Source organism: Scheffersomyces xylosifermentans, assembly GCF_036884685.1.
Source record: "Scheffersomyces xylosifermentans strain CBS 12540 chromosome Unknown RJT20scaffold_5, whole genome shotgun sequence".
In the NCBI taxonomy this organism is placed as follows: Eukaryota; Fungi; Ascomycota; class Pichiomycetes; order Serinales; family Debaryomycetaceae; genus Scheffersomyces; species Scheffersomyces xylosifermentans.
Genome location: NW_027042943.1, coordinates 1,154,342 through 1,180,484, shown reverse-complemented (window position 1 = coordinate 1,180,484; position 26,143 = coordinate 1,154,342). Strand labels below are relative to the sequence as shown.

The window sequence follows — 26,143 nt, the reverse complement described above, 5'->3', positions numbered from 1 at the left end:
CATCTTATCAACCATCTCACTATCAAATGTCACTTCTCCAGATTTTTCAGAAAAAAATGCGACAAAATTTTTCACTTATGAGAGATGCAAAAACACTGATAAATGCAAGTTGTTCTTATCAACATTGGTCAGTAAAACTAGTACGAAATGGCTGTCAAAACTCAAACTTACACCAAGAGAGCCGAATCTCACAAGTCTCCTGTTGCTCAGCGTCTTTTTAGACTTATGGATGAGAAGAAGACAAACTTGTGTGCTTCTGTGGATGTCAAGACTACAGCCGAATTCTTAACCTTAATTGATCGTTTGGGGCCCTACATTTGCCTTGTGAAAACTCACATTGACATCATCGATGACTTCACATATGAAGGCACAATCACTCCTTTGCTTTCCTTGGCCAAAAAGCACAACTTCATGATCTTTGAGGACCGTAAATTCGCTGATATCGGAAACACAGTTAAGTCTCAATACGCTGGGGGTGTCTATAAGATTGCACAATGGTCTGACATTACTAATGCCCATGGTGTCACTGGTGCAGGTATTGTTCAAGGATTGAAGGAAGCAGCTCAGGAGACTACCAAGGAGCCAAGAGGTTTATTGATGCTTGCTGAGTTATCTTCTAAAGGTTCCATTGCACATGGTAAGTACACTGAAGAGACTGTAGACATCGCAAAGACTGACAAGGAGTTTGTAATTGGTTTTATTGCTCAAAGAGACATGGGAGGTGAAGATGAAGGGTTTGACTGGATTGTGATGACTCCAGGTGTTGGTTTAGACGACAAGGGTGACGGTTTGGGGCAGCAATACAGAACTGTTAGCGAAGTTGTCTCTACCGGTACAGACATCATTATTGTAGGAAGAGGCCTTTTTGGTAAGGGAAGAGATCCAGATGTGGAAGGAAAGAGATATAGAGATGCTGGTTGGAATGCATACTTGAAAAAGACTGGCCAATTGTAAATAGAGCAAGGTTAACGAATTACATTTTTATACTCACCCTACACTCTTTACTCTTCCATACAATTAGAATTTGAAAATGATCTGTAAGCAGACTATGTACATTAATATACAAAATAAATAATAGGAATAATATATACAGATTATATGTTCGGGTTTTCGAGCCATATTTGTCAAATTTAAATCGCTTCCAGTTCCTCATAAATATTAATCCAAAACTTCGAACTCCAGCATATCCTCCGATAATCGAGTTCTCATAATCTCAAACACCAATAGTCCCACAGATGTTGCTGGGATAGTAGTTAATGCGTTCCTCACAAAGCCTTTGTACGCCATCTGGAACCAAGTCATCTTCGTCTTTTGTTTCATCTTAAGCACCTGGTTATAGGTTTCGATATAAGAGTTATAATACAAAGTGATAAATGGTCTATAAGAGTGAGAAGTCGACGCATTGTACACATCCAAAGCTTCTAATCTGGATAGATGAAGCTTGTGGACTTTGGTGATAGGATACTGAATAGCCAATAAGGAGAAAGCAGCAGATGCACCAGCTAAAAGAACAAATGTTGACTTTAAAATCTTTGTCAGTCTGGTCCTTTCCAAGCGCACCAACTTTTCATCAATCTCTTCCTCATTCATCTTGGTGATTTCTCGTAATTTCTTTTTGATTGCTTCTCTGCTTCGTCTATAAGTGGAAATAACTCTATATGAGATATTGTACCCTTGTGTTTTCACTGTTTCGAAAGTTGAAAAATAGAATGCAAAACCGATACTCTCCTTCATCAATGAAAATCCGTAACCGGCAAAAACTCCTACGAGTCCAATTTCTTTCAATTTATTCAACCCATATACCCAAAGATTTTGGTGAGAACCACTTAACATTTCTGCAGCTGACAGTCTAGTATATATGGCATCAACTGGAGCAGCTGCCAACGACTGGGCGGCACCTGCAATAAAACCGGCTCTCCAAGTATCGAACGGAGAGTAATAATAAAATTCCCTCGGCTTGTCTTCCTTAGGAGAATGCTGACCATTGAAATGGTCTAATGATACCAAGTAAGTACCATACAATATTAAACCAGTAGCGGAATTCGCTATTAAGGGTGGCAAGACTTGATCTGGAATGAATTTCCAACCTTCTTTTTTCACAACATTCACTAGCATACCAATCGACGAATGGGTTCTAAACCGATATGGTTTTTCATCAATCCTATCGTGTTTGTTCGCTAATTCACGTACATATGCTAGATAGTCAAACCTCGATGGTCTAAATAATTTGACTGGCGTTCTCAAGTATATCGTTTGCAACTGGTACATAATGGCTCTTATACCAGCTGCAGAAAGTGAAACCGTCTTGTTGGAGTTTTTGTTGGGAATGGATCCAGTTCCATGTGGTGGCTCTGGGTTTGACCTGTAAGTGTCGAATTCCTCATCGAAGTTTATGTCTGATTCGGCCTGGATTGGACTTGGAGATAGTCCTTTTAGGATTCTGTAGAACAGAGGAGTTAAATTTCTCGTCGTGGACTGAAATCGTACCACGCCGTCGTGATTGGTCGCATTGCCTTGTTCCATGATATCTATTATTCACAGAAATGCTGTAAAATGCCTTCTTTATGGTCTATAATAGAACGATGCAAAAATGGGGAGGAGGCGCAGAAATCAAATGTAACAATGGCTACACGACTTTCATGGGACAGGTATTTTTTTCTATGTGGTCTGGAACCGGATTCTCTATCAATGGGCAAACTAACGGTGAATACAACTGGTTCTCTCTTCAATGGCAACTCTCAACCAGATCCATAACAAATTTATCACAGAGTGGTAAATTTTAGGTGCGACTTTCTGTCCCTTTTAGGTTCTCATAGTTAACGTTGATGTAAGAAGTGGCAGGAGATTAACCCATTTGATAGATATTAAATACAAATTAGATGGATATCACATAGATAGATATTAGGTAGTTGTCATATTAAAATATGGGGGTGAGACAGTCGATGAAGTTAAATTATTTCTGTTATACCAAACTACTCGATATTTAAAGTGTCATGGGCTCTTAGTACGATATCATGGTGCTTAGGTCAGAATATTAATATTAGATGACGATGTTAGAGATTAAAGAGAAATATGGGCCAAAATTCAACCTTTTTGAGATACGACTAACTCAAAAGCCCACTGTAGATATACTACTCATCTCAACCGTGTAGAATAGTATATTCCAATCTATATATCTATACGTGAAGTAACTGGGGTGGGTCGCATTTTCGTCATTGTAATTGGTTCTTTTTGGTTGGTTTTATGTCATGATGATTCTGTCTTCTGCCTTCTGTTGCCATGACCAGTCTGATGTTTAGGACTCGCGATAAAGAATGATCTCACTCTGCTTAAAGTATCTTCTGGCATCTTCATCAATCAAAACTAGCGATAAATACGTTCTTGTAGAAAACTTCTTGTTGACATCTCTGTAGGTCGGTGTTAAATCAAAACCGCCCAAAAATAACCGAATAGGAATAGTTTCACCTTTCACAGGTGCTCCATCCATGATCTCAAATCGAACTACTGTTTCACTATCCGTTATCTGGTTGGGCGGCGCTCCTACTGTTTCTCTCCGTATAAGCGACAATTCCATGTGCTTGATCTTCAATCTAACAAGTAGGAAGTAGATACGGCCTACAATTACATCTTTGAGTGAAAATCGCGATTTCAGGTACTCGAACTCGATGTGCAAACAATCCTCAATACCAACATCCATCTTAACAGTTGGTCCGTCTTTATTTGTTGTGGCGATGGGAACATTCATGTACTGGTATACCCACAATTCCTTCTCTCTGGTAATCTCTGACGAGGATTTTCTGGAAAGTACTACCTTCAAGTAGTATCTCAATCTGGCGTTCTTTCCTCTGTAACTCTCGTATTGCTTTTCGACATTCTTGAATTCAAAAGGATATGTTTCTGGATGAGTGAGCTGTGCTGGTGCTGCCAATTCTGTCGCTAACGAGAGGAAGTCCGATGATATTATGCCATCCAAATTCGTTTCTATGGATCCTAGCAATTGGACTTTTACTCCCAAATGCTCTATCTTTCTTCCTTCCTTGGTTCTAATTGTTACTGTTCCTTTGACTGATTCACCGTCCTTGTATATGGGCAATTTCTCCATGCGTCCGTGGGGGGTCTTGACGTCCACATGCTTGCGTGAGTCTTCATTGTCTAGTCTTATCTCTATATCAAGAGGAGCTTTGAAGAATATGGACATGGTGTAATGTGCTGATTCCGTCGCCTTACAGTACAAAAATTTCAACAATAAATATGCTGGATTATACTTGTTACACGGTATACGATTCAACAATTGATTCACAGTGACAATGATGAAGAATGTGAATGATGAATGAAGAGTAACTGCTTATTTAATGGTGTGGTCGGCTGTTCTGTTTTTTAGCCAACTATCAGATTGTCTACAAGTGCAGGATTTGAGGAATTGTTGCGGCACGGGTTCATTTGACTGCAAAAAAAAAGAATATGGAAGCTACCCTCTTCCTATTGCATCATACTATGAAGACTGTTTTGAACAGATGTCCTTATCTAGGAAGAGATTGTAAATCATGGCTGTCGTAGCGATGTAATTACGATCTATATTATTCTTGGAATATCTACATTATCTATAAAGTTACTATTTTTTTAAAAACAAACTTTCAATATAATCAACGTTTATTTACTATTTGAAGACGACATATAACTGGGTGCAAAGCTGAGCTCTGCTGCAGTCAATTGATATCCTTACGTTTTGTTGTTCACGCTTACAACTTGGCAGCATACTCCAACAAGTCAACAACTCTGGTGGAGTAACCGTACTCATTGTCGTACCAAGCAATCAACTTGACGAAAGTTGGAGACAACAAGATACCGGCCTTGGAGTCAAAGATGGATGAGTATGGGGAAGTGAGGAAATCACTAGAGACAACAGAGTCTTCAGTGTAAGCCAAAACACCCTTCAACTTACCTTCAGATTCCTTCTTGACAACCTTGGCAATCTCTTCGTAGGTGGTTGGCTTGGCCAATCTGACGGTCAAGTCAACAACGGAAACATCGGTGGTTGGAACTCTCAAAGACAAACCAGTCAACTTACCGTTCAACTCTGGAATAACCTTACCGACAGCCTTGGCTGCACCAGTGGAAGATGGAATGATGTTTCCAGAAGCAGTTCTACCTCCTCTCCAGTCCTTGTGGGATGGACCGTCGACAGTCTTTTGAGTGGCGGTAATGGAGTGAACAGTTGTCATTAAACCTTCCTCAATACCGAAGTTGTCGTTGATGACCTTAGCTAATGGAGCCAAACAGTTGGTGGTACAAGAAGCATTGGAGATGATCTTGACATCACCGGTCAATTTCTCTTCGTTGACACCAACAACGAACATTGGGGCATCAGCAGATGGAGCGGTGATAAGGACCTTCTTGGCACCAGCGTCAATGTGCTTTTGAGCACCAGCCAACTTGGTGAAGATACCAGTGGATTCAATTACAAAGTCAACATTGAGCTTACCCCATGGGATGTCGCTTGGGTCCTTTTGTTGGAAAACCTTGATCTTCTTACCGTCAATGATCAAGTTGTCGGCGTCCGATTCAACTGTACCCTTGTATTGACCGTGGGTAGAGTCGTACTTGAACATGTAGGCGGCGTAGTCGGCAGCGATGAATGGGTCATTGACAGCGACAACATCGATGTCCTTTCTCTCCAAGGCAATTCTCAAGACCAAACGTCCGATACGGCCGAAACCATTAATTCCAATAGTAACCATTTTTGCTGTTTTGTATTATAAAATCTGTTGATTGTAGTACTGAGGAAAGAAAAATTCAAAACTATTGCATCGACAAACTTGTAGGCGATGACTTGCAATTTATATATCTCTGAAAAGTGTGAATTTTCCCACACGACCTCGTGGTTATTGATCCACATTCCCCCCCTGTCTAGTTGCAATTTCGCAATCATACCACCAACCACTTTCTACCGCAACCCATTCTGCACAGCAACCCCTATCACCAGATAGGGAGTGGTTTGATGCCCGCACGTGACGTATGTTCCTCCGACGCCTCGGAGTAGAAGTCGGCCTAGGAAGCTTCTAGAGGAGCTCTAGTCGGTGCATAGGTTTTAGAGGCTAGCTCCGACGCAAAGCGCCTACCCTGCTGGTGTCACCAGGTAGAGCCGGTAATGCATAGGTTTTAGTTGGTGTGTTGGTCGGTCACTTCGGAGGGGTTGAATCCGCGCATACTCTAGGGAGAGCCTGAGTCCGAAGGGCAATTGAGTGCCATCGCATCGCAAAGTTTTGGTGGTGGCAGATCTTAAGCGGGGTTGAGCTATGCACTCATCTACCACCATGGAGGTTATTTTTTTGCTCTCAATTCCTTCTGGAACCGAGTCTTTTTCGAACACAGCTGCCCAACCAATTGCAAAAAGAAAATGGGCTATTGCCGGATATTCTGGTGCATCAGGAGAGTGCACAGGACCAGATCCTCTGTGGTGAATTGTACAGGACATCACTTGTTGTGCTGGGTTCAACAGCCATCACTACTAAACGGCCAGATGGATGGATACCGTCACAGGCTCTGCAGCCGTCTGTGGTTGGGATCGGTGTTCTGTGACACCGATTCTGAGAATTGGTACAATTGTTTCACATTTGCTTCACTGCTTTGCTACTTCGTTTGTATACTGATCCACGGGTGAGAAATTCCACTCCATCTCCTGACCTACCCAGTCTCGCTTCTCCATCACTGTCTTCCGAACCTGAGGCTGGAGGTCGTGCACCAAACAAACTCAACCCCAAACCTCAAATGGCGCCTGTCGGGAAAACCCAGTTACTGTGCAGGTGACTCAACCACTAGTGAACGGAAAAGGATCTATCTAACAAGTTGTAAGGCTTGTAACAGTCACCACATTGTATTATCAAAGACGTGCCGTAAACGTACCCAAACATTAAAGAAACACAGAGGGACTTGTGTTTGAGCTCCTTGGTACATTTTTCAACCAAGAATTGGAAAAGGGTGTACTTTCTTCTTGGCTAATTCAGAGACATATAATCTCAACAACTGTTAACAGACAGAGTCCACAGTGGTGCTTTCGGCCGTCTACATCCACCACATTGGTGCACCCAACACAAGTTCAATTCTCACCAATTTCACCTTCATCAAACATTACATTTGCAACAGAAAATGTCCCATTACATGGACGAAATTGCTCCAGACGTCATTGCGCCGCATGACACCAAAACAACAGCAGACCATCCCTTGAAACACTTGGACACGGTCATAGCTCTCTATGATTTTCCAGGAACTCAACCGACACATCTTCCGCTTAACTTGGGAGATACTGTCTATGTCCTATCCAAGTCGGAAACCGGATGGTGGGATGGTATACTCGTGGGCCAAACAGGTGAACTTCAGAGAGGCTGGTTCCCTCATCACTATGTACGGTCTGTAAATTATGTTCAACCAGTTTTGAACAAGCTCAAAAGTAATAAAGAGATTGACTCCATTACAGCATCGAATACGGCGGCTAATGTGCTTATTCCATCATTTACCAATCTTTTACAAAAGAATTTAAATGACTCAGAGAAGAACTCTCCTGCAAACAGTACTAGAAAGAATTCGGTGGTTTCTTTCGCTAGTTCAGAGACCAGCATCCCATCGGACTCTAAGGCTGCTCACTTGGCTAATCCTATGCCGAAGTACCAGCTGACAGACCTGGTCATAACCCTGCATCAACAGCTGCAACAACCTTCAATTTCACATACGTTGACCCTGGCTGACTTTAATGATAACAGTATAATTTTCACTAATGAGGAAGAGGCTGAAGCATTAGCCCAGGAGTACAGAGAAAAGCACAACAAGATTGTTACTTGGATTCCGAAGTGTGCTACCAATGGTGACTTCGTGTTCTATTGCGAGATGCTAAACATTTATACTAAACTGATGCCATTGATAGACTTCGACGCATCTGACTTTCCACTCAGTATTGAAATGCCATCGAAAGAGACGTTGTCAGATAACTCTGTTCTCCAAGTGGATGGGATACATAGTAGTACGGGAGAGAGTGTTTTGGGTTCTAGGGCAAATTCGTCAACTACTTTTGATCCATTGAAAAGAGATTCTAACGCTTCATCGGTAACGCAGAGCTCTGGAGCATCTTCGTACCATCACTTCAATAGACCATTCTTCTCTATGGACAATCTTTTCTACAAGCATCCTTCGGATTTGACTTGTTGGAGTGAACTTAGAACTCAATTCAACTACTTTTTGGACTTATCACTGAAATCACTTAAGGATCATAACAAACAGTTATTTAGTACGCATTTCTCGCGTTTAAATAAGATCATGTCTATCGTATTTGCTGCTTCTCGTTTAAATCAGGAAGATTTTATGAATACCAAATATGAGACGTCGATTAAGCGGAAGTTGAAGCGAATTGCAAGTTCATTCGCCCAATTGTATATTAACGGCATTTTGCACTTAAGTGTTATGCATCACTCACAGGCAACATCTGAGGGCCAACTTTTTAGTTTTGACATCTTCAAATTAAACAAGTCGACAAGCAAGGCTGGTAGTGCTGTATCTCCGCAGTCATCTTTGTCGACTATCCGACAAAACTCTGAGGATGGGACCACTATCGACTCCAGCTTAACTAATGTTTCAAAGACCAGCCCTGCTGTTGGAACCACATCCCCTCTGACCTTGATTCATCATGACAGTTACCTTGGCCAATTGGAGTATGACATTGATGTTCTTCGTAGCAATATCAATTCCCTCGTTAAAATTTTTATGAAACTTTCGAAAGACAAAATTGTTCGCCGTTCAGACTACGATTCACTGGATGCGTCGGAGGATGAAGGAGAAGAGAGATATGATATCCTCCCTCAGACATACCCTAGATTCATTGTAGATGAGTTTAATGGGGGTAATTGGTGTAATCCGTTTTTCACTACCAATAATCCAGTTCTCAACGTTAGTGGAGACGATTTGAAGAACAGGTACCACTCGAAGGTAATAATTGACCACCAGGCATACGACTCAATTTATCAGTATGTGGAAGAAATTGTGAAGCTCAGTAAGGAAACACTTGAATATCTCAAACCACAAGTCCAGCATCTATATTACAATGATGTTTTGAAAAATGAGAGGAACACTCAGGTATTGCGGTTAATCTACAAACTTCTATATCATGCTAGTTCTATGGTTGATTTAATGGAGTCGTTTGACTTTACAGTGTTTTGCTTAATGAAGAGAAATACTTCTGGACAAGAAGAAGATGCAGACAAGGTTAGAGATCAGCTTCATGACAAGACTAAAGATCCAAGTAATGATGAGACTCGAACCACGTCTGCTTCTAATCTTACATTTGATTACCCTGTTGTCTTAGACTTCTTTCAATTAAAGCAAGAATTTCACAACTTGATTCTTAAGGTAATTATGTCTACTCAATCATTGACTTTGGATGATCCGGAAGTTTTTAAAGGCTTGAAGGATGAAGATCCACTATTTTACAATCGTGACGTGTTAAAATTACCTACAGAAAAGGCGGCTATGCTCTTGATAAACATACTTTCGGAGCAAGTTGACATAAAAAAAGGAGACTCTATTTCCTTGAATCCTGATACTCTTATGTCCGGTTATTTGAGCGAAGGAATCAAATTTTACGATGTGATTCTTTCTACTATCCAACAATTGATTGATGAGCGTGAAACGATTCTAAACTATGCAACGAGAGTAATGCACGATGATTTCAATGTCCAATTATTAGTGATCGAAAGAAACAATACATTACTTTCCGAAAAATCCGATGATCATTCCTACTATAGCGGAGGTCACAAAAAGGCTAGTGATGTTCCTTGGTATTTAGAGGGTGATGAAGAATATGATTTATTATTAGATTTGAAGGGCAATATTAAGGGAGGAACCAAAGAAGCTCTTGTGGCGCATTTGACGCATCATGACCTTTTCGATACTAATTTCAATGCAGCCTTTTTGCTCACGTTTGCTTCTATTATGTCATTAGGTGAGTTTGTGGGACTTTTGATCAACAGATTCAATATAGAAGCTCCGGAAGGTTTGAGTTATGAAGAGTATAATACATGGATTACTAAGAAGCAAAATCCTATCCGCCTTCGTGTTATGAATATAATGAAATTGCTCGTGGAAAAGCATTGGTCCCGGTCATATTACAATGAAACGATATTGAAACGTTGGATGGCCTTCTCTCTGACGGCTGCAGTACAATCATACTCCATTGGCAAATTGTTGACCTCTTACTTGGCCCGCATATTGAATGGCGAAGTAATTTTTGTGGAGAGACAACCAGTCATTCCTAATGTCAAGCCACCAGCATCATTAACAAAAGGCTCATCATTAAAGAAACTTAAATTGCTCGATATCGATTATATCGAGTTAGCCAGACAGTTGACTCTTCGTGAATTTAAATTGTACGCCAAGATTACTAAATTCACTTGTTTAGCCAAAGTTTGGGGCAAAAAGTCGGGTTTGAATGAAAATTTTGACAATATTACAACATTTATCAAAGCGTCAAACCAATTGACCAACTACGTTGCATACATGATCTTAAGAAAACCAGAAGTAAAAAAGAGAGTTCAAATAATTCGCTATTTCGTTCAAGTGGCTGAAAAGTGTCGTCAGTATAACAACTTCTCATCGATGACTGCAATTATTTCGGCATTATACTCATCTCCAATTCACCGCTTGAAGAAGACATGGAAGTATGTTAGCCCAGATACATTGTCGCATCTTCAGAATATGAATAAGTTAATGAATTCTTCTCGTAATTTCAACGAGTATAGAGACGTTTTGAAGTTTATTGGTTCGGAACCTTGCGTGCCATTTTTTGGTGTATTCTTGAGTGATTTGACTTTTGTTTTCCACGGAAACCCCGATTATTTGATGAACAGAACCCGCATGGTTAATTTTGCTAAGAGAGCTAAGACCTGCGAAATTGTGACTGGTATTGATAGATTCAAGACGACAGGATATAATTTTCAGGAAGTGGCTGAAATTCAGAAATACTTAAGCTCGTGGTTCGATAAATGTCCAACTATTGAGGAGCAATATCAACTATCATTGAATTTGGAACCAAGAGAGGCTAATACGCAGCTGACGCTGTCGCAATCTCATCAATCAACTAGTACAGTTTCAGGACGAGACTTTCCATTAAGAAGCTCCAAAGTGTCTTCAACGTTAAGCAGTTTTGCGTTCAAATAGTTGAATTGATGGTGTCTAGGTGCATGCCATTAAATGCTCGTCAATGGACTATAATAAGAATAGAAGGACAGGACTAAAATAGTAACATATATAACAACATGTACTAATAATAATAATAATAATAATAATAATAATATTAATAATAATAATAATAATAATAGTAATAGTAATAAAAATTTTATTAATAGTAATAGTAAATAAAATAAACGCTTTCGTGGTATCATTGTTAGATTGTTACACTAACATCAAACATCTTCGAGTGCTCTGAATATTAGAATTGACCTGTCACAATGCTGTAGTTGCGAAGGACCATTTTGGTGCATTAAAGATCACTCTACGAGTCAAGTCTGAAATTTAGCTCTTGTAGAACTCATTGGGCCATATCTTTCATCTATTTATTGCCTCTGTGTTTCGATTGTAACCTCTTATCTGAATTGAATGCCAACTTAAAATTCTTTACAGTATATGTGTTACACGGTACCGATTTCTCGACATCTTGTATAAATTCTTCCAAGAAATCATTTAGCTGTTCATTTTCTTGGATCGCCATATCACTCAAGCAGTCTAGTATATTCATAAGATTGTCTTTCTTTTCCGACAACTGGCGATGATTCATCTTGTGGATCAGCTTCTGTCGTATAGGGACTTTTCCACTACTTGACTTTGCACTCAATTGCATAGTCGTTGAATCTGACGAAGTCATCGAAGAAGTCATTGTGGCAGCAGACGAGCTGGAGGAAGCTCTGGTCATCGTAAAGCCTGTTGTTTCTATTGAGCTGAGCGAATTTGTAGTAGTTGTTGATTGCCTGGATTTATTACTGTTAATGCTTGACCATCTATAGATATCGGTTGGGTGCGGTCCTAGCATTTCTTGATATGGTCTACTATTTGGAGATGGGGTCGCCAGTATCTGGCGTTCGTCACCTTCTTCTTCGAGGTAACTGTTATAGTAGTCCTCCTCGTACTGCTCAAACAGTATTTCGTCGTCCGCAATGGGATCCCGGTTTACGGCTGGTAGATGAAGGTTGTGATGGGCGGCGTCCTGTGTTATTGATGGAGAGAACTCGAGTCGGTCTAGTTGGCTGAACAAGTTGTTGATATCGATTTTTCCCATGGTGGAATGCTATGGTCTAGGCTATGAGTTTGAAATTTTCGTGTAGAGAGAAGTCTGCAATGAATGAAAAGGTTTCTATGTGTTAAAGACGTTCAAATGATGAATGGATCATATCTTTTCTGGTTTCGAAGTTGAAAAGAAAACAGAGCAATAGACTTTGGAGACGACAAAGCTTTTTGCCGACTGACAGAATTAAAAAAAGATCAAACCGAGATAGAAATGTGGTTAAATAAGTAGACGACCATGCGAGTGTTCCCGCAGTACGCTCAGCTCCTTTACGAGAGAAGATGTAGGGCATAACCGCGTCTCCGTATTGCAGAGAGTAAACCATTCCTGCGAAGGTATAGGGACGCATATTGAAGGGGGCCAGCAGTCACTCCAGAGAGACACGTACAATTAATGAGTCGAGCCTAAGGCGGCCGGAGCGAGCGTTTTCTGAAGAAAATGGTTTTTATGCTTGTGTGTTCGTCGGTTAATCGAGGTAGAGGCATGCTTGGAAATGAAATGGGGTGAATTGGCAGTTTGGGGGTAATTGTTCTGGATTTCTGCAAGGGCTCAGATCGTCAATTCTCCCACATCCAGGCAAATAGACGAAAATTTACTAACAACATTGGGAGTGAACGCGACCCACAGGTGCAAATTCTTCGGTGGCTAAGAAGGACTTTGATCCCTGTTGAAACTTCTTCTTCTTCTGACATGGTAGACCCTGTTGTTGATATCATTGTTAGCCCCGCTTCTTTGCACTCATTTTTTATCTGATGAGAGTTTGTTATGGCCGGAAACAATGGCAACTAAGGGACGCGTTAAATCGTGCATCATTTGCAGCTATCGTGTATTGTTACATGCAGAGAAAACAGGAAAATGTGGTACATTGTGAGAGTTGGTACAGGAAATGAGCCCTGTCTAGTCCTTTCAAGTCACGTTATATGGTTACTTGTGCAAAATATGACAATTCTCGTAGTAAAATATGGTACCTATCAGATCAAATTTAACTTGACCAATAAAATTTAACTTGACCAATTTGTGAAGAGTCGTTGTCAAAGGATATATGGTGTAAACTGACAGCATTGATAATTTGCAAGTTATATCTGGACTGTTATTCGAATATACCCATTAATAATCGTTTATTGCTTTCTCCACAATTTCCATCTTCTACTACAGGCCATGTAGCTGCTATTACAACGCAATTGCTAGCTTAGAGTAACGATCGATCCATTGTCATCTTCACGCGACAAGAGCTATTTGAAAAAAGTGATGGAACAATGCTCAATTTCTAAGAGTTTTGCCAATAAATGGAATTCTTGAACAATGCGCCCAATAGCCATATATATAAGCAGAGTCTGCAACTGTGTCGCAGCAATCCACAAGAGTCCTTCCTTCCTTGCTCTTCCCGCCTACTCTCTCAATAATCCAACTTTCACATGTTTCGCAATCAGAGATGTTTCGCAATCAGCGTACTTGATAGGTAGCTGTGCAGCATCGATAGTGATTTCAACTCTTAGCGTCCACTCCACCGATCCCGCGGTGCACTCATCCACGGAATCACCGCGGGTATATTTTAAACTAATGTGTCATTAATTGTGACTTTCACTGAGGGGTGGGTATGCAGGTGGTCTTCCATTAAGACGTTGATGTAATCTGAAGGACAATCCATAATCAGGAAGACTCTAGTCTGGTATAAATACAATAAGATATCCTCTTATTCCAAGCGGTATAGAGAAATATTCCATACAGCATTTAAGGAATACTATATGCTTAAACTTTAACAGACTACACATATTATTACTTGTTCTGAAACCTTACCTTTCGTTCTGTTGACCATACTGATACCAAATCAGTATACCACCCTAACCACTGCAACAAAACAGAATCATTTTCATACATTTTCATAATGACTTCTGCTGATCCAGAAAAGACTGTGTGTGTCTTCTGTGGCTCTTCTTTCGGTAAGAAGGCCATTTACGCCGAACTGGCTTCGGAGTTGGGTAAGGCTCTTGCCAATAGAAACTGGGGTTTAGTCTATGGAGGAGGATCTACCGGTATCATGGGTGCTGTTGCCAGGGCATGTGCCACCACCGGTGGATACGTCCACGGGATTATTCCAGAAGCATTAATCATGAGAGAGAGATCGGACACAGAAACTTTGAATGCCAAGTTAAAGGAATCGATCGACAACCATGACGGTTCTACGCCTATTCCAGACTCCAAAGAATACGGAAAGACCACATTAGTCAAGGACATGCATACCAGAAAGAGATTGATGGGCGAAGAGGCTGATGCTTTCATTGCCTTGCCTGGTGGATATGGTACATTGGAGGAGTTGATGGAGGTTGTTACCTGGCACCAGTTAAACATTCACAACAAGCCAATTGTTGTATTCAACATTGACGGCTTCTACGACAACTTCTTGAAATTCATTTCCGATTCAATCAGCAATGAATTTGTCAGTGTCAATAACGGAGACATTATCAGAGTTGCTACTTCGGTTGAAGAGGTTTTGCAAGCCATTGAAGAGTATAAGATTCCTGAAGGCAGATTCAACTTGAAGTGGGAAACAACATAGTGAAGTCCGAGAGTTTTCGCCGAAACGGCATCAGGAGAAATCAAGAGAAAAGTTTTATATAATCTGCTATTTCTTTGCTTACTTGTTTGCTTTCCTTTGGGTTCGGTTCATTCCATAAATATTCATAATTCTTCATTATTCATTAAAATTACTAATACAAAATGCAAAGCATACAATGCTATACGCTTTTCGTACTGGAGACTCATTTCAAAATTCGCTTCTCCTTGTAGTGTAAGTCTATGTAGTATTCACTTTCTCCGCAGTTAAATTATCACTGTTTGATCTTTTCTGTTGCTGTAAAAATATCTACATGTACCTCGATTGCAAAATTTGTGGAGCACACGTTTACACCTCTGTAAACTTAATTGCCCAGAATATCTATTAGTAAAAAGTGAAAAATGAAAACGCAACAACGAACAACTCTATCGGACAAAAATCTAAATAACCGTAACCTCTGTTTTGTGCCTCCCAACATGCAAGCTCATAAGGAATCGAATAATATATAACCTTTACATATTAACCCTGAAATCGTTGTATCTTTAATGTGGGTTGAAATCGTCCTCCAATTTTTCATCATGGATATGGAACAAGTCTTCAAATTCATCTTGCGGAATCTCAACTTCTGACAAGTATCCTGTAGCAACATCGTACATCATACCCCATACTTCAATTTCTCCATTTTTAAGTGCCATCGAGGCACTGGGGTGTCTTTTTAATGCAGTGACTGAATTGATGACATTAAGCTCTGCCAATTTTTTAGCCTTGGATTTTGGATCGTGGTTGTATTCAGCCAAAAGTGCTAAATTGGAAGCTCTGATCTGTCTCACGGGGTTTAACCATAAATCTAAAACTCCACCAATCTTCTTGGACGATAAAGAAGCCCAAATTCCACCGCAATCAGTATGACCACAAACAACTATTTTCTTCACCTTCAAGACATCAATAGCAAATTGAATAACACCTTGAGAGCTGATGTCACTAGCGTTCACCACATTAGCAATATTTCTATGGACAAATATCTCACCAGGCAACGTTGCTAAGCATTGCTCACCAGCACGGGAGTCTGAACAGCCAATCCATAATGTATGCGGGGATTGTCCCTTAGCGTTTAAGTCAAACACCTGGTTAGCATGATTGTGCTTAGTTGAGTCCACATAAAACTGATTATTCTCAAAATAATCCGCTTTAGTTGATTCCTTTGACAACGTAAAAGGAAAGTTGTTATGTACGTTTTGTTTCTTAACTGGTGGAGCACCTTTGATTATCGATTCAGGAGGGGTAGTAGACAAATCAGTTTCGTGATCATGTTCTAACTGATAGTGTAATATGTTAGCTCTACCCATTGTGTTGACTGAAGTTGTAATTCTACGGCTGGCGATTCTTGTAGTAGTTTTTGGTGTATTTATACCACTTAAGAATAAATTAGGTGTTCTTCTGAAAGACAAAATGGGCGATGGAATGAATTTTAAGCACAACACGTTGATATTAGATGGAGATAGGGGGCAACAGACGAAGTTGAATTTCTATAGAGGCTGATAATTGAGAAGGCGAATTCTTAATCAGGAGATATGAAACAGTGAAATCAAACGGGTAACAGATAGACAACTTCAAGGATGATTGCAATCATATACAAAAAACAGACAAATGATGTTAGATATAATCGACACTTTATATGAAAGACTCAGAGCCACATCAAAAAAAAAAAACTGCCTAATAGATGCCAATCAAATTTTCTACAAGAATTACAACATAATTCGTATCTAAAGAAAGTATTGGAAGAGATGTCAATCAAGAAGGTAATATTATTGATTAGGAGTAATTTAATGTTGTAATATTTGCAGTTTAATACATTACATCATTGATAAGCTGCAATAAAAGAGAATATTGCGGGTTATCTGTGATATCACCACTAAACTGCAGACCAACAAAAAAAACTTTTACCTTTTGCCAAAAAATAGGCGGTGGAAAAGCTTTTCAAACAATCCAAATGTGTAAAATGTTGACGTCACCCTCGTGCGGTCAAGTAATAGCACTATTAACTATTTTACGCACAGGCATTTTTTTCGCCGGTATTGGCTCATCGTTCGGAGTAGCTGGAACCTGTGGAGCGGAATGCAAGATGGATTTGCATCATAACGGTTCCAATCAAAACTGATCCCAATTGGGTAATTCGTCACTTACTGGCGCGTGATGTCGAGGTTAAAGGTGAAGCTTTCGCATAGTTAGGTTATGAAGACATATTGCCCCACCTTCCTATTGAGCAATTTAATAAACAACTGCGCTTGTGTGTACCTGATTTCGATATACGATTTCACTTCCGTATATTTCGCCAATGCGTTGTATCTTGGAAGTTTCTTGTTTCCTGTCTATAGCGCCCCTCCTTTAAACTGTTCACATTCTGTTGAGTAGTGAATATGAATAGGTGAGATTAAGTCCTGTGTGTATTGTACTCAGAAGACATGCCTTGTGGATTTCTAGATCAGTAATCTACGCGTACTAATATATTGTCGTACCTAACAGGTCAAATATAAGCAATATATGAAATGACCACTACTCAAGTGACCCCAACTGAATCGGACAGCTCAGACGAGGAGTTGGAATTAAAGAGGTTGATTGAACTGGAGGAAAAGAAGAATGCAACTGTTAACCTGGAGCAAGAAGAGTTCAACCATCTCTCAAGAGATCACAAGTTAGGGCGCTTGAATAACTTAATCCAGAAGTCTCAAATCTACTCTCAGATTATAGCTGACAACATCCTACAGGCCACATTAAATAAGAAGAATGCTAAACCCCAGCAGCAACCGACTCCGGAAGAAACACCTACAAAGAAAAGACGTGTTACGCGTGCTGTGAAGCCCAAAAGCAAGCATGACATAACATCTATGCTCTCTACCAAAATCAAAGCATCAACTAAGTCAACCATGGATGCCATAGACAAGTCCCAAAAGTCAACAGAAATTCAGCAGCCAAAGTTGGTTACAGGAGGTGTCCTTAAAGATTACCAATTGGATGGCTTACAGTGGCTTGTTACTCTCTACGAAAATGGGTTGAATGGAATATTGGCAGATGAAATGGGACTTGGTAAGACTCTCCAGTGTATTTCTTTTCTTAGTTTTCTTATAGAAAACGGAATTTCTGGTCCGTTCTTGATTGTAGTGCCTCTTTCCACATTATCAAATTGGTATAATGAGATTCAGAGATTTGCACCCAAGATCAATGTCTTCAGATACACGGGCTCTAAAATAGAGAGAAATAAGCTAAATTTGTCTCAAATTATTGCCAAACACAAGACGAATATTGTCATTACATCGTACGAGATATCTATAAAGGATTTCATCAAGTTAAATGCCATCAACTGGAATTATCTCATTGTAGATGAGGGTCACAGATTAAAGAATAGTGAATGCATCTTGATCAAGTTTTTGAAAAAGTTGAATGTCTCAAACCGTTTGCTACTCACAGGTACACCATTGCAGAATAATTTAAACGAATTGTGGTCTTTATTAAATTTTATTTTGCCAGATATATTTCACGATCTTGAATTGTTCCAGCAGTGGTTTAATTTTGACGAATTGACCAATTTTGCAGATAGCAAGGTTCAGGATGAGGATGAGGAGACAAAGCAACTAATCAAGTTGAATATACAAGAGAATTTAATTAAGAATTTACACACGATTTTGAAGCCCTTTTTATTAAGAAGACTAAAGAGAGATGTGATCAAAGATTTGCCTCCGAAGAAGGAGTACTTAATCCATATACCTTTGACAAAGCTACAAAAGAAACTTTACTATGATGCACTTGATAATAAACTATACAGTAGCCTTGTGGAGGTTAATTTGAAAGAATTTATTCATTATAATCATCATGACCTTTTTTCAAGTAAGAGTGACTATTCAAAGATTGATAAGTTTTTAGTGGAGAAATTCGACAATACGGCTCCAAAAGCGAAAGTTGCTGCTCGTCATATATATACAGAGGCAGAATCAGAAGATGAATTTGAAATTGAGGAAGTTGAATCTCCGAAGTCGCTGTCGCCAGAAGCAGAGGACTACTTTGCCGTAGTGGAAAAAATATCCACTAGAAGGCTTTCAAAGCTGACAAAGCAGCAATTGCTCTTGAATGCTTTGTATCACAAGATTAGAGGAGAAATTCGCAATTTGTCCTTGCAAAATTTAATGATTCAGCTACGTAACATCTGCAATTCTCCATATATATACTATGAACCGTTTGTTATCGATGAAAATAATGCACATGAGGGCAAATTTTCTGAAATATTAGTACAGAATTCTGCGAAGATGCATGTTTTGCAACAATTGTGCGCACCTTTAATCAGGGCTCATCACAAGATTCTTATATTTTCCCAATTCACGAAGTTGCTAGATTTGTTACATGATTGGTTCAATTACAACGGTACCAAAATTTGCAGATTGGATGGATCCACAAATCAACTGGTAAGAGATCAACAAATAACTCAATTTAACGAAGATAGTGATACGAAAGTGTTCCTTTTATCTACTCGTGCTGGAGGTCTAGGAATTAATTTAACAGCTGCAGACACTGTTATCCTCTTTGACAACGATTGGAATCCCCAAATGGATTTGCAGGCAATTGACCGTGTCCATAGAATAGGTCAACTAAAGCCTGTGAAGATTTACCGCTTTTTAATTAGGGATTCTATAGAAGAATTGTTGATTAGCAAATCCTGCTCTAAAAGGTTCTTGGAGACTTTGGTTATCCAAATGGGAGAATTCAAATTCAACAAATTGGAACTGATAATAAAAGATGACAAGAATGCGACTGAATTAAATGTTAAACAGATGATTGAATTGTCTAAGATTGTCTTTAAGTCTGATGAATTTCAAGAAGAAAGCAATGCGATGAATGAGTCCGGCCATTCTTACGACTTTGACTCTAATACATCGGAGTTCGAGGAACTTTTGACGGCAGAAGAGATGAGCGAATTATTGGATAGAAGGTTGGAATGTTATGGCGCCCATGAGGATAAAAAGTTTAAGAACATATCCGTCTTTGAAACTGTTAATAATTTGGATAAATAGCAAAGATATGCATGGTTAGTAGTGTGTAGAATTGATATAAGCTACAATTTTAAAAGTCTAAATGAAACATTCTAATTCTCTATAGAAAACACTGAAATATAAGGCATAACCTGCGTAAATAAATAATCATCACGGCATGTATCATAAAATCTAGAATTGATCTAAAATATCTAAAGTCTTCTGTCTCCATCTAAATGCATTCCATACAGCACTATAACTCCACGTCAAATCTCTGGCACCTTGCATGAATCCATGGTACTTATTAAACTGTTCAGACATGCGACCATGGTTGTCGACATGATCCTTGATAATTTCCAAGAAAGAATCTGAGTAACTGGCTAAGTTTAAGGCCAAGGTTTTGTATGTTTGCGAACCATAGCGGATCACAATCGCATCAGTATATTCATTTGCTGGAACAGTAACGATGTCGGTGGAAGGTATTTTATCGAAGTCAATAAACTGCTGGAAGAAATCCTTATTCTGGTTGTTGATTATAATATCCAATTTTCGGTTCTTCAAGTCATACAAGAATTTGAAAATAATCTCAGAGGCAGAAGCAGTCGAAATGAACCAAGGGTTGCCTTCGGATGTACCATAGCCATCATAAATATCTTCGGGGTATCTTCCTAAAGCCACACCAACTCCCTTTTCGAACCCTATTTTGTTGTGGTTAAGTGGGTATCTGTACTTCATATCTGCTACCATAGCACTTAAAGTATTGATCAAGTGATCGTCAGTCACATCAAATGGGATATCACTGTAATCACCAAATTCCATGTTATGAGAATGAAGTGAACCTAATAAGGAGCCGGCGTCTAATCCAGTACGTTTGCCCAGTCTTAACAACAGTGGTGTCTCCACAATGTATGGCAACGCTGGATTCTTGTATCCTGAGTCAACTTCAATGAACTGCTTTAAATTGGAAAAAGTGACTTTCAACTTTCTAATGAAATCAGGGTCTTTTTCGATCTTTTGTGCCAACGCCAAACCATCTTTGATGGCAGTTAATTGTGTGATTGAAGTGTAGTAGTGGTGGGAGTTCACTTCTTCCCATAAATCGAATCCCTCCTTGAACCAGTTTTTGATGATATAAATCAAATCAGGTTTGACGATTTCGTTGTAAATGAATTCTGGAGATTGCAAGAATTCATTGGACACCTTCTTATCCCACTTTTCCAACAAACTAAGATAACTTAAAACTGTAATAGCTCTCAAACCAGGACCATCTCTCTGAGGTCTTCCCCAATTGTCCGTAAAAGCTGTATTGTTGGCATTGAATTTTGGTTCTCCCAATCCCGCTTTGTCTTGGTCATCAAACTTACCTGAATTGTTATCTAAACGCTGGAGATAGTAGTTGTTTTCAATGTAGGCTTCGATAACGGACTTTATGTCATCCACATTCTCAAATTTATTGTCGTCGATGTGGTAAATAAGCGATTTAATGGTTAAGGCTGCGTCTCTCACCCATTGGTAGAAATAGTTGGGCTTGTTCTTTGAAGGCGATGCGATTACAGCGCCCTTTGATACTTCCGATACATTAAGGAACTCGCTAACTCCTCCAATGTTGTTAAGGATTCCTTGAAACGAAACTTTCTTCTGCTCAACGACCCATGTTTCGAAGTCCGCAAGACGTATGTTATCCTCTTCTTTCACAGTTGCGCCTAATCTGAAGAATTGCTGTATTAAACCATGGAAGAAAGATAAGTCAGACGGGAATGTTCCGACATTGGAGTTGAATGCAAGTGCAATCTCATCCTTGTGCAGTGACTTAACAACAGGGATGTACAAAGAACTGACAAATGCAGTAAATTGAAGTAGAAGAAGGATATGCAACTTCATGGCAACAAGAATGGTTGTTAAAACTGATGATTTAGGCGTAACACGACTTTTCTAGTTTGAGTTTTGGAACAGTTGTATAATGATAGGCAACTGCTGTTCTTCTTATATGGTATGTAGTTGTATTGCGATCAGTACTTGAATCATAAATGTTATTATATATATATATATAATGGTGCTGTAGTTGACTGAACTAGGATATATATATAATCTCAAATATTTTTTGATTTTGTGGACCTGGATAACGGTTTTTTTGTTGGACGGTTGCTTACAGCAATGTAGATAAGTGTAAGGGTGTGTCCAGTGAATAAATATTGCCGCTGGAACAAATACTAAAACTCTAAATGAATCTAATATGAAAAAAGGTTATGTAATACAAGAAAATGAACAACAAAGACAAATATAAGCAGAAATTTTTCTATTTAAATGATTTCTCCAAAAGTATAGGTCATAACAAAATCCGGGGAAAGATGGAACAGTTTAAATACTGTCACTATTCAGCCACGCCAGTAGTCAGGCATGCGTGAATCAAAACATCATCATCATCATGAAAGGAAAACAGAAAATTCGGCGGGACGAGTAAAATAGAGAAAAATTTTCTCTTAGTAAAATGCAGCTACCTATTTTGGAAGATCTGACCGTGCCATAGACTTAAACGAGAGGACACGGTCTAGCTGATCTTCCTTATACGGTGCAAGAATCACCGATGTCGCTGTGGTTCTATGAATGATTGTTGTGAAATGATTTTAAGTGACCAAAATTTTTTTTTGCACCCCATATTTCAGTCGTACGCACGCACGCTTCTTAGCTGTTTCAGTCACGGGTAACTAACTAGTGTTGTCATCTTGTGGCCTATTATGCCATCATCTCACCAGCAACAAGAAGTAATCAAATGCAACGGCAATAACAACAACAGTATTATGGTACATTTCCTTTAAGCGGCTATTCGTCGGAAGTTCCGATGTTGCTTGCATGGGAAGACTTGCTTTACTCAACATTAGCTCTATCGGTTGAGTTGCTCTGAGTGACCAGGATGTCACCAGAGACCGCAGAGTCTGGAATAACTTTCATTTGGCTCATCTGGTAACTCCTCGGGAGTCTATGTAGTCTATGAAGCTTGGTTGGCACAGTTCAAATGAGTTTTTATGGGGTAGCTGATGCTTGTACTTTAGTAATTTTTGCTAGCGGCACACGACTCTGTTGTCATCAACTTTTTCCAAACGAGAAAGTTTTTGTGGGGTGTATACACTCTTGTGGGTGTATACAGTCCCACAGTTCAAATCGACATATTAATTTTGAGTCATTGATGCTGCCTACTTAGAAATGTTTGGTCTTGATCCACTATTTTGTATTTAGTGGAAACTCTGATCCCCTCGGTTCCTTCTCTCAGATAGCCAAGATTGACGAAGTGCGGAGAAATGGAAAAAACTTTGATATACACGATATTATGTCAGTGCTGGTAGTATAATTTGCGGAGAAGTCGTAGTCTTGTGTAATACGGGGTTATTTTAAATGTTTTCTTATATTTTATCTAGTATACAATGAAAATACGATTAACTAAAAGGTAACCGCATTAATAATAAGAACTATAAAGTAAACTAATACACTGGGGGAAAGTTAATAAATGAGGAGTTCAAGGATTAGACTTTTAATCATGAATTAAAAGGAGGTTGATCATTTCAGCTTAATTTGAAGCTGAAGAGTACTTGGTAACGGCTCTGGTACCTTCGGAAACAGCGTGCTTTGCTAATTCACCTGGCAAGATCAATCTAACAGCGGTTTGGATTTCTCTGGCGGAGATGGTTGACTTCTTGTTGTAAGCAGCCAACTTTGAGGCCTCACCAGCAATTCTCTCGAATATATCATTTACGAAAGAGTTCATGATGGACATGGCTTTTTGTGAAATACCAGTGTCTGGATGGGTTTGCTTCAAGACCTTGTAAATGTAAGAAGAGTAAGTCTCCTTTCTAGTCTTGGTTCTCTTCTTTGCATCAGTGGAAGAAGCGGTCTTCTTAGCAGCTGGCTTCTTCTCAGCTGGGGCCTTGGAGGCAGGTTTCTTTTCAGCTTTAGGTGGGGCCATTTTATACTATTAGATAATTGAATATATGTATTCGATTGACTAAAGAAAAGGAAAAAGAATTGAGATTTACTTATCGATTTAGGAAAAGGACTACCTTTAAATAAGTATTGTTTATGACCTACCATTTTGAATGTGTTATGATTGTAAACACTCCAACGCAAGTCGCGTTCCGTGACATTTTGCACCTTAATCTTTTTACGCTGTTGTGATAGATTTTACCCGTGCGCGACTCATTCTTATATTTACGCAACTAACAGTGTAAATCCTAGAATCATCCCGTACACTCTTGTTCCAAGGTTTACATTCCTAAATAGGTTAAGTGATGGCAAATGCAGAATTGTTAGTTTCTTCTAATTCCAATATATATATTGAAGAGCTTTCTTGGTTATAATATGTTGTTTATTACATTCTATATCGAAAATATAAGGTACAATAAAAATGTCAGGTGGTAAAGGTAAAGCTGGTTCTTCTGAAAAGGCCTCAACTTCAAGATCAGCAAAAGCTGGTTTAACTTTCCCAGTAGGTAGAGTTCACAGATTATTAAGAAAGGGTAACTACGCTCAAAGAGTTGGTTCAGGTGCTCCAGTCTACTTGACTTCTGTCTTAGAATACTTAGCTGCTGAAATTTTGGAATTGGCTGGTAACGCTGCAAGGGACAACAAGAAGTCCAGAATAATTCCAAGACACTTGCAATTGGCTATCAGAAATGATGAAGAATTGAATAAGCTATTGGGACATGTAACTATTGCCCAAGGTGGTGTTTTACCAAACATTCACCAGAACTTGTTGCCAAAGAAGTCTGGAAAGACTGCCAAGGCATCTCAGGAATTGTAATCTTCCTGTTCCAAATTATAATAACGAATCCAAAACTAGAATCGTTGCTATTCCATCAAACATTTAATTCCTTGTGTATTATACTTGTATTTTGGTAGATTGCGTGTACAGTGCTTTCACTTTTTAATCATACCAATGGCCCAAATTGATTCATACCTTCCCGTAAAAAAAATTAATACTAGTAGCTAGATTTGATTCATACTAAAGCCCCCTAAAATATTCAAACCACCAAATAGTCAGTCCATAGTAAAATTTCATACTACAGTATCCAATTTTTTTTTTTTCGTACCACATATATATGTTTCAGTGCTGTAATTCTCCATAATGATGAGATAAACGGTCCAGATCAAAAATGTACTAGAGTTCGCTTGAATATGTAGTTAAAATGGTCTTGGAGTTGTTGGGTGGGGGTACCTGTTGAAGCATGTTAGGAAGTCTTAGAGCATATTTGGGGTGGAATGTGGCGGTTAAGGTTGTAATCCGCAGAGATTTCAAAGTGGGGTGTCGTTTACTAGGAAACGCGTAGGCTGGGGAAGCCTTTTCTGGAGTAGAATTGAGCGAGGGGAGTCTGTACGTGGAAGATTGGTAGGTCTCGATTCCTCGTTGGAGGGCGAGACTGGAATGGAAGAAGGGATTGGGAGAGGTGTTACGACTGGGGGTGTTACCGAATGGTCTGTTAGAGTTGAAGTTTTACTTAGTAGTTCAGTTGTTAAGGTTGCGAAAGGATTAGGGACTGACACGTTGGGTTTCATTAGTTTAGAATATCAATGTACCAATCAATATGGGCCACTTCAGGACTGAAATCAATAATGTTGAATAATTTCTACATGGTTGCTATCTCTCATTAAACTTTCGGCCCTCTCCTTCGTATGTAGTGCTTCCTAATAAAGTGATTTGCCTGAATACTGCAATCATATTTAAGTGAGGAAGATTTAGAAAAAGGCTGATTTGCTTAGTATCCTTAAGCGTTTATGTGTATTTTCCATTTTTTACGAAGTAACTGAAGGGAAAATCGTTGACTAATTGAAGTGAAAAGCGGCCTGACAGTCACCACAATCTACAAAGTCACTATTCTGTAAGACCTGATGTTTTATAGTTTTGCAATTCGCTATCTATTTTTTTTTTCTCGAAATACAAGTCCTGGCTCCCAACTATGCGGTCTCAAAATATGACTCAATAGGTTCTGTTTCACTGACCAAGGAGTGGTCGCCTGGATGAGATCAATAGGGACAATAAAAGTTTAATTTAAAGGTTTACAATAAGTACAACCAGTCTCTGGTTCAGGAATGTGTCAAAACTCGAGCGAGTGCAAAACGAATTTTTGGCATATGCTCTTGGGATAGCAAAGCTTGAAAGATACAGCATTGTGTGGGCTATAAAACGGTTGAAATTATAGAAGTTTTAAATCCTCTGTAATTAGTTTTTGGAATCGGGATGTGATGTTTGATCATTAAAATGAA

At 39.2% G+C, this 26,143-nt stretch overlaps 12 protein-coding genes across 12 annotated transcripts; 5 read left to right on the top strand and 7 right to left on the bottom strand. All coding sequences in view use genetic code 12, as the record gives it.

Annotated features, from left to right (window-relative positions):
• The first annotated feature begins 10 nt into the window (after positions 1–10).
• On the top strand, positions 11–1,081 carry URA3 (orotidine-5'-phosphate decarboxylase). The gene has a single exon (XM_064917420.1). The coding sequence runs from the start codon at positions 148–150 to the stop codon at positions 952–954; it is 807 nt and encodes a 268-aa protein (XP_064773828.1). The 5' UTR covers positions 11–147; the 3' UTR covers positions 955–1,081.
• RJT20DRAFT_129078 (uncharacterized protein) lies at positions 1,082–2,845 on the bottom strand. Its single transcript, XM_064917419.1, has one exon. It carries the CDS (start codon positions 2,521–2,523, stop codon positions 1,159–1,161), a length of 1,365 nt encoding a protein of 454 aa, XP_064773827.1. The 5' UTR covers positions 2,524–2,845; the 3' UTR covers positions 1,082–1,158.
• Positions 2,846–2,901: 56 nt separating this feature from the next.
• Positions 2,902–4,321, bottom strand: PEP8 (retromer subunit). The gene has a single exon (XM_064917418.1). It carries the CDS (start codon positions 4,196–4,198, stop codon positions 3,296–3,298), a length of 903 nt encoding a protein of 300 aa, XP_064773826.1. The 5' UTR covers positions 4,199–4,321; the 3' UTR covers positions 2,902–3,295.
• A 311-nt stretch (positions 4,322–4,632) lies between these two features.
• RJT20DRAFT_129071 (type I glyceraldehyde-3-phosphate dehydrogenase) lies at positions 4,633–5,791 on the bottom strand. The gene has a single exon (XM_064917417.1). It carries the CDS (start codon positions 5,736–5,738, stop codon positions 4,740–4,742), a length of 999 nt encoding a protein of 332 aa, XP_064773825.1. The 5' UTR covers positions 5,739–5,791; the 3' UTR covers positions 4,633–4,739.
• Positions 5,792–6,810: 1,019 nt separating this feature from the next.
• On the top strand, positions 6,811–11,356 carry CSC25 (Ras family guanine nucleotide exchange factor). The gene has a single exon (XM_064920396.1). The coding sequence runs from the start codon at positions 7,147–7,149 to the stop codon at positions 11,197–11,199; it is 4,053 nt and encodes a 1,350-aa protein (XP_064773824.1). The 5' UTR covers positions 6,811–7,146; the 3' UTR covers positions 11,200–11,356.
• Positions 11,357–11,590: 234 nt separating this feature from the next.
• Positions 11,591–12,313, bottom strand: RJT20DRAFT_135731 (uncharacterized protein; the record flags this gene model as incomplete). Its single annotated transcript, XM_064918421.1, has 1 exon — positions 11,591–12,313. The coding sequence occupies one exon, from the start codon at positions 12,311–12,313 to the stop codon at positions 11,591–11,593; it is 723 nt and encodes a 240-aa protein (XP_064773823.1).
• A 1,734-nt stretch (positions 12,314–14,047) lies between these two features.
• Positions 14,048–15,067, top strand: RJT20DRAFT_49731 (uncharacterized protein). The gene has a single exon (XM_064920395.1). It carries the CDS (start codon positions 14,205–14,207, stop codon positions 14,874–14,876), a length of 672 nt encoding a protein of 223 aa, XP_064773822.1. The 5' UTR covers positions 14,048–14,204; the 3' UTR covers positions 14,877–15,067.
• On the bottom strand, positions 15,052–16,647 carry NCE103 (carbonate dehydratase). Its single transcript, XM_064917416.1, has one exon. It carries the CDS (start codon positions 16,217–16,219, stop codon positions 15,416–15,418), a length of 804 nt encoding a protein of 267 aa, XP_064773821.1. The 5' UTR covers positions 16,220–16,647; the 3' UTR covers positions 15,052–15,415.
• Positions 16,648–17,119: 472 nt separating this feature from the next.
• On the top strand, positions 17,120–20,191 carry RJT20DRAFT_49594 (putative ATPase). Its single transcript, XM_064920394.1, has one exon. It carries the CDS (start codon positions 17,420–17,422, stop codon positions 19,931–19,933), a length of 2,514 nt encoding a protein of 837 aa, XP_064773820.1. The 5' UTR covers positions 17,120–17,419; the 3' UTR covers positions 19,934–20,191.
• SGA1 (glucan 1,4-alpha-glucosidase) lies at positions 20,002–22,199 on the bottom strand. Its single transcript, XM_064917415.1, has one exon. It carries the CDS (start codon positions 21,770–21,772, stop codon positions 20,084–20,086), a length of 1,689 nt encoding a protein of 562 aa, XP_064773819.1. The 5' UTR covers positions 21,773–22,199; the 3' UTR covers positions 20,002–20,083.
• Positions 22,200–23,453: 1,254 nt separating this feature from the next.
• On the bottom strand, positions 23,454–23,849 carry HTB1 (histone H2B; the record flags this gene model as incomplete). Its single annotated transcript, XM_064918420.1, has 1 exon — positions 23,454–23,849. The coding sequence occupies one exon, from the start codon at positions 23,847–23,849 to the stop codon at positions 23,454–23,456; it is 396 nt and encodes a 131-aa protein (XP_064773818.1).
• Positions 23,850–24,287: 438 nt separating this feature from the next.
• Positions 24,288–24,683, top strand: HTA1 (Hta1p; the record flags this gene model as incomplete). The annotated part of the gene is made up of 1 exon (XM_064921641.1): positions 24,288–24,683. The coding sequence occupies one exon, from the start codon at positions 24,288–24,290 to the stop codon at positions 24,681–24,683; it is 396 nt and encodes a 131-aa protein (XP_064773817.1).
• Between the last annotated feature and the right edge of the window lie 1,460 nt (positions 24,684–26,143).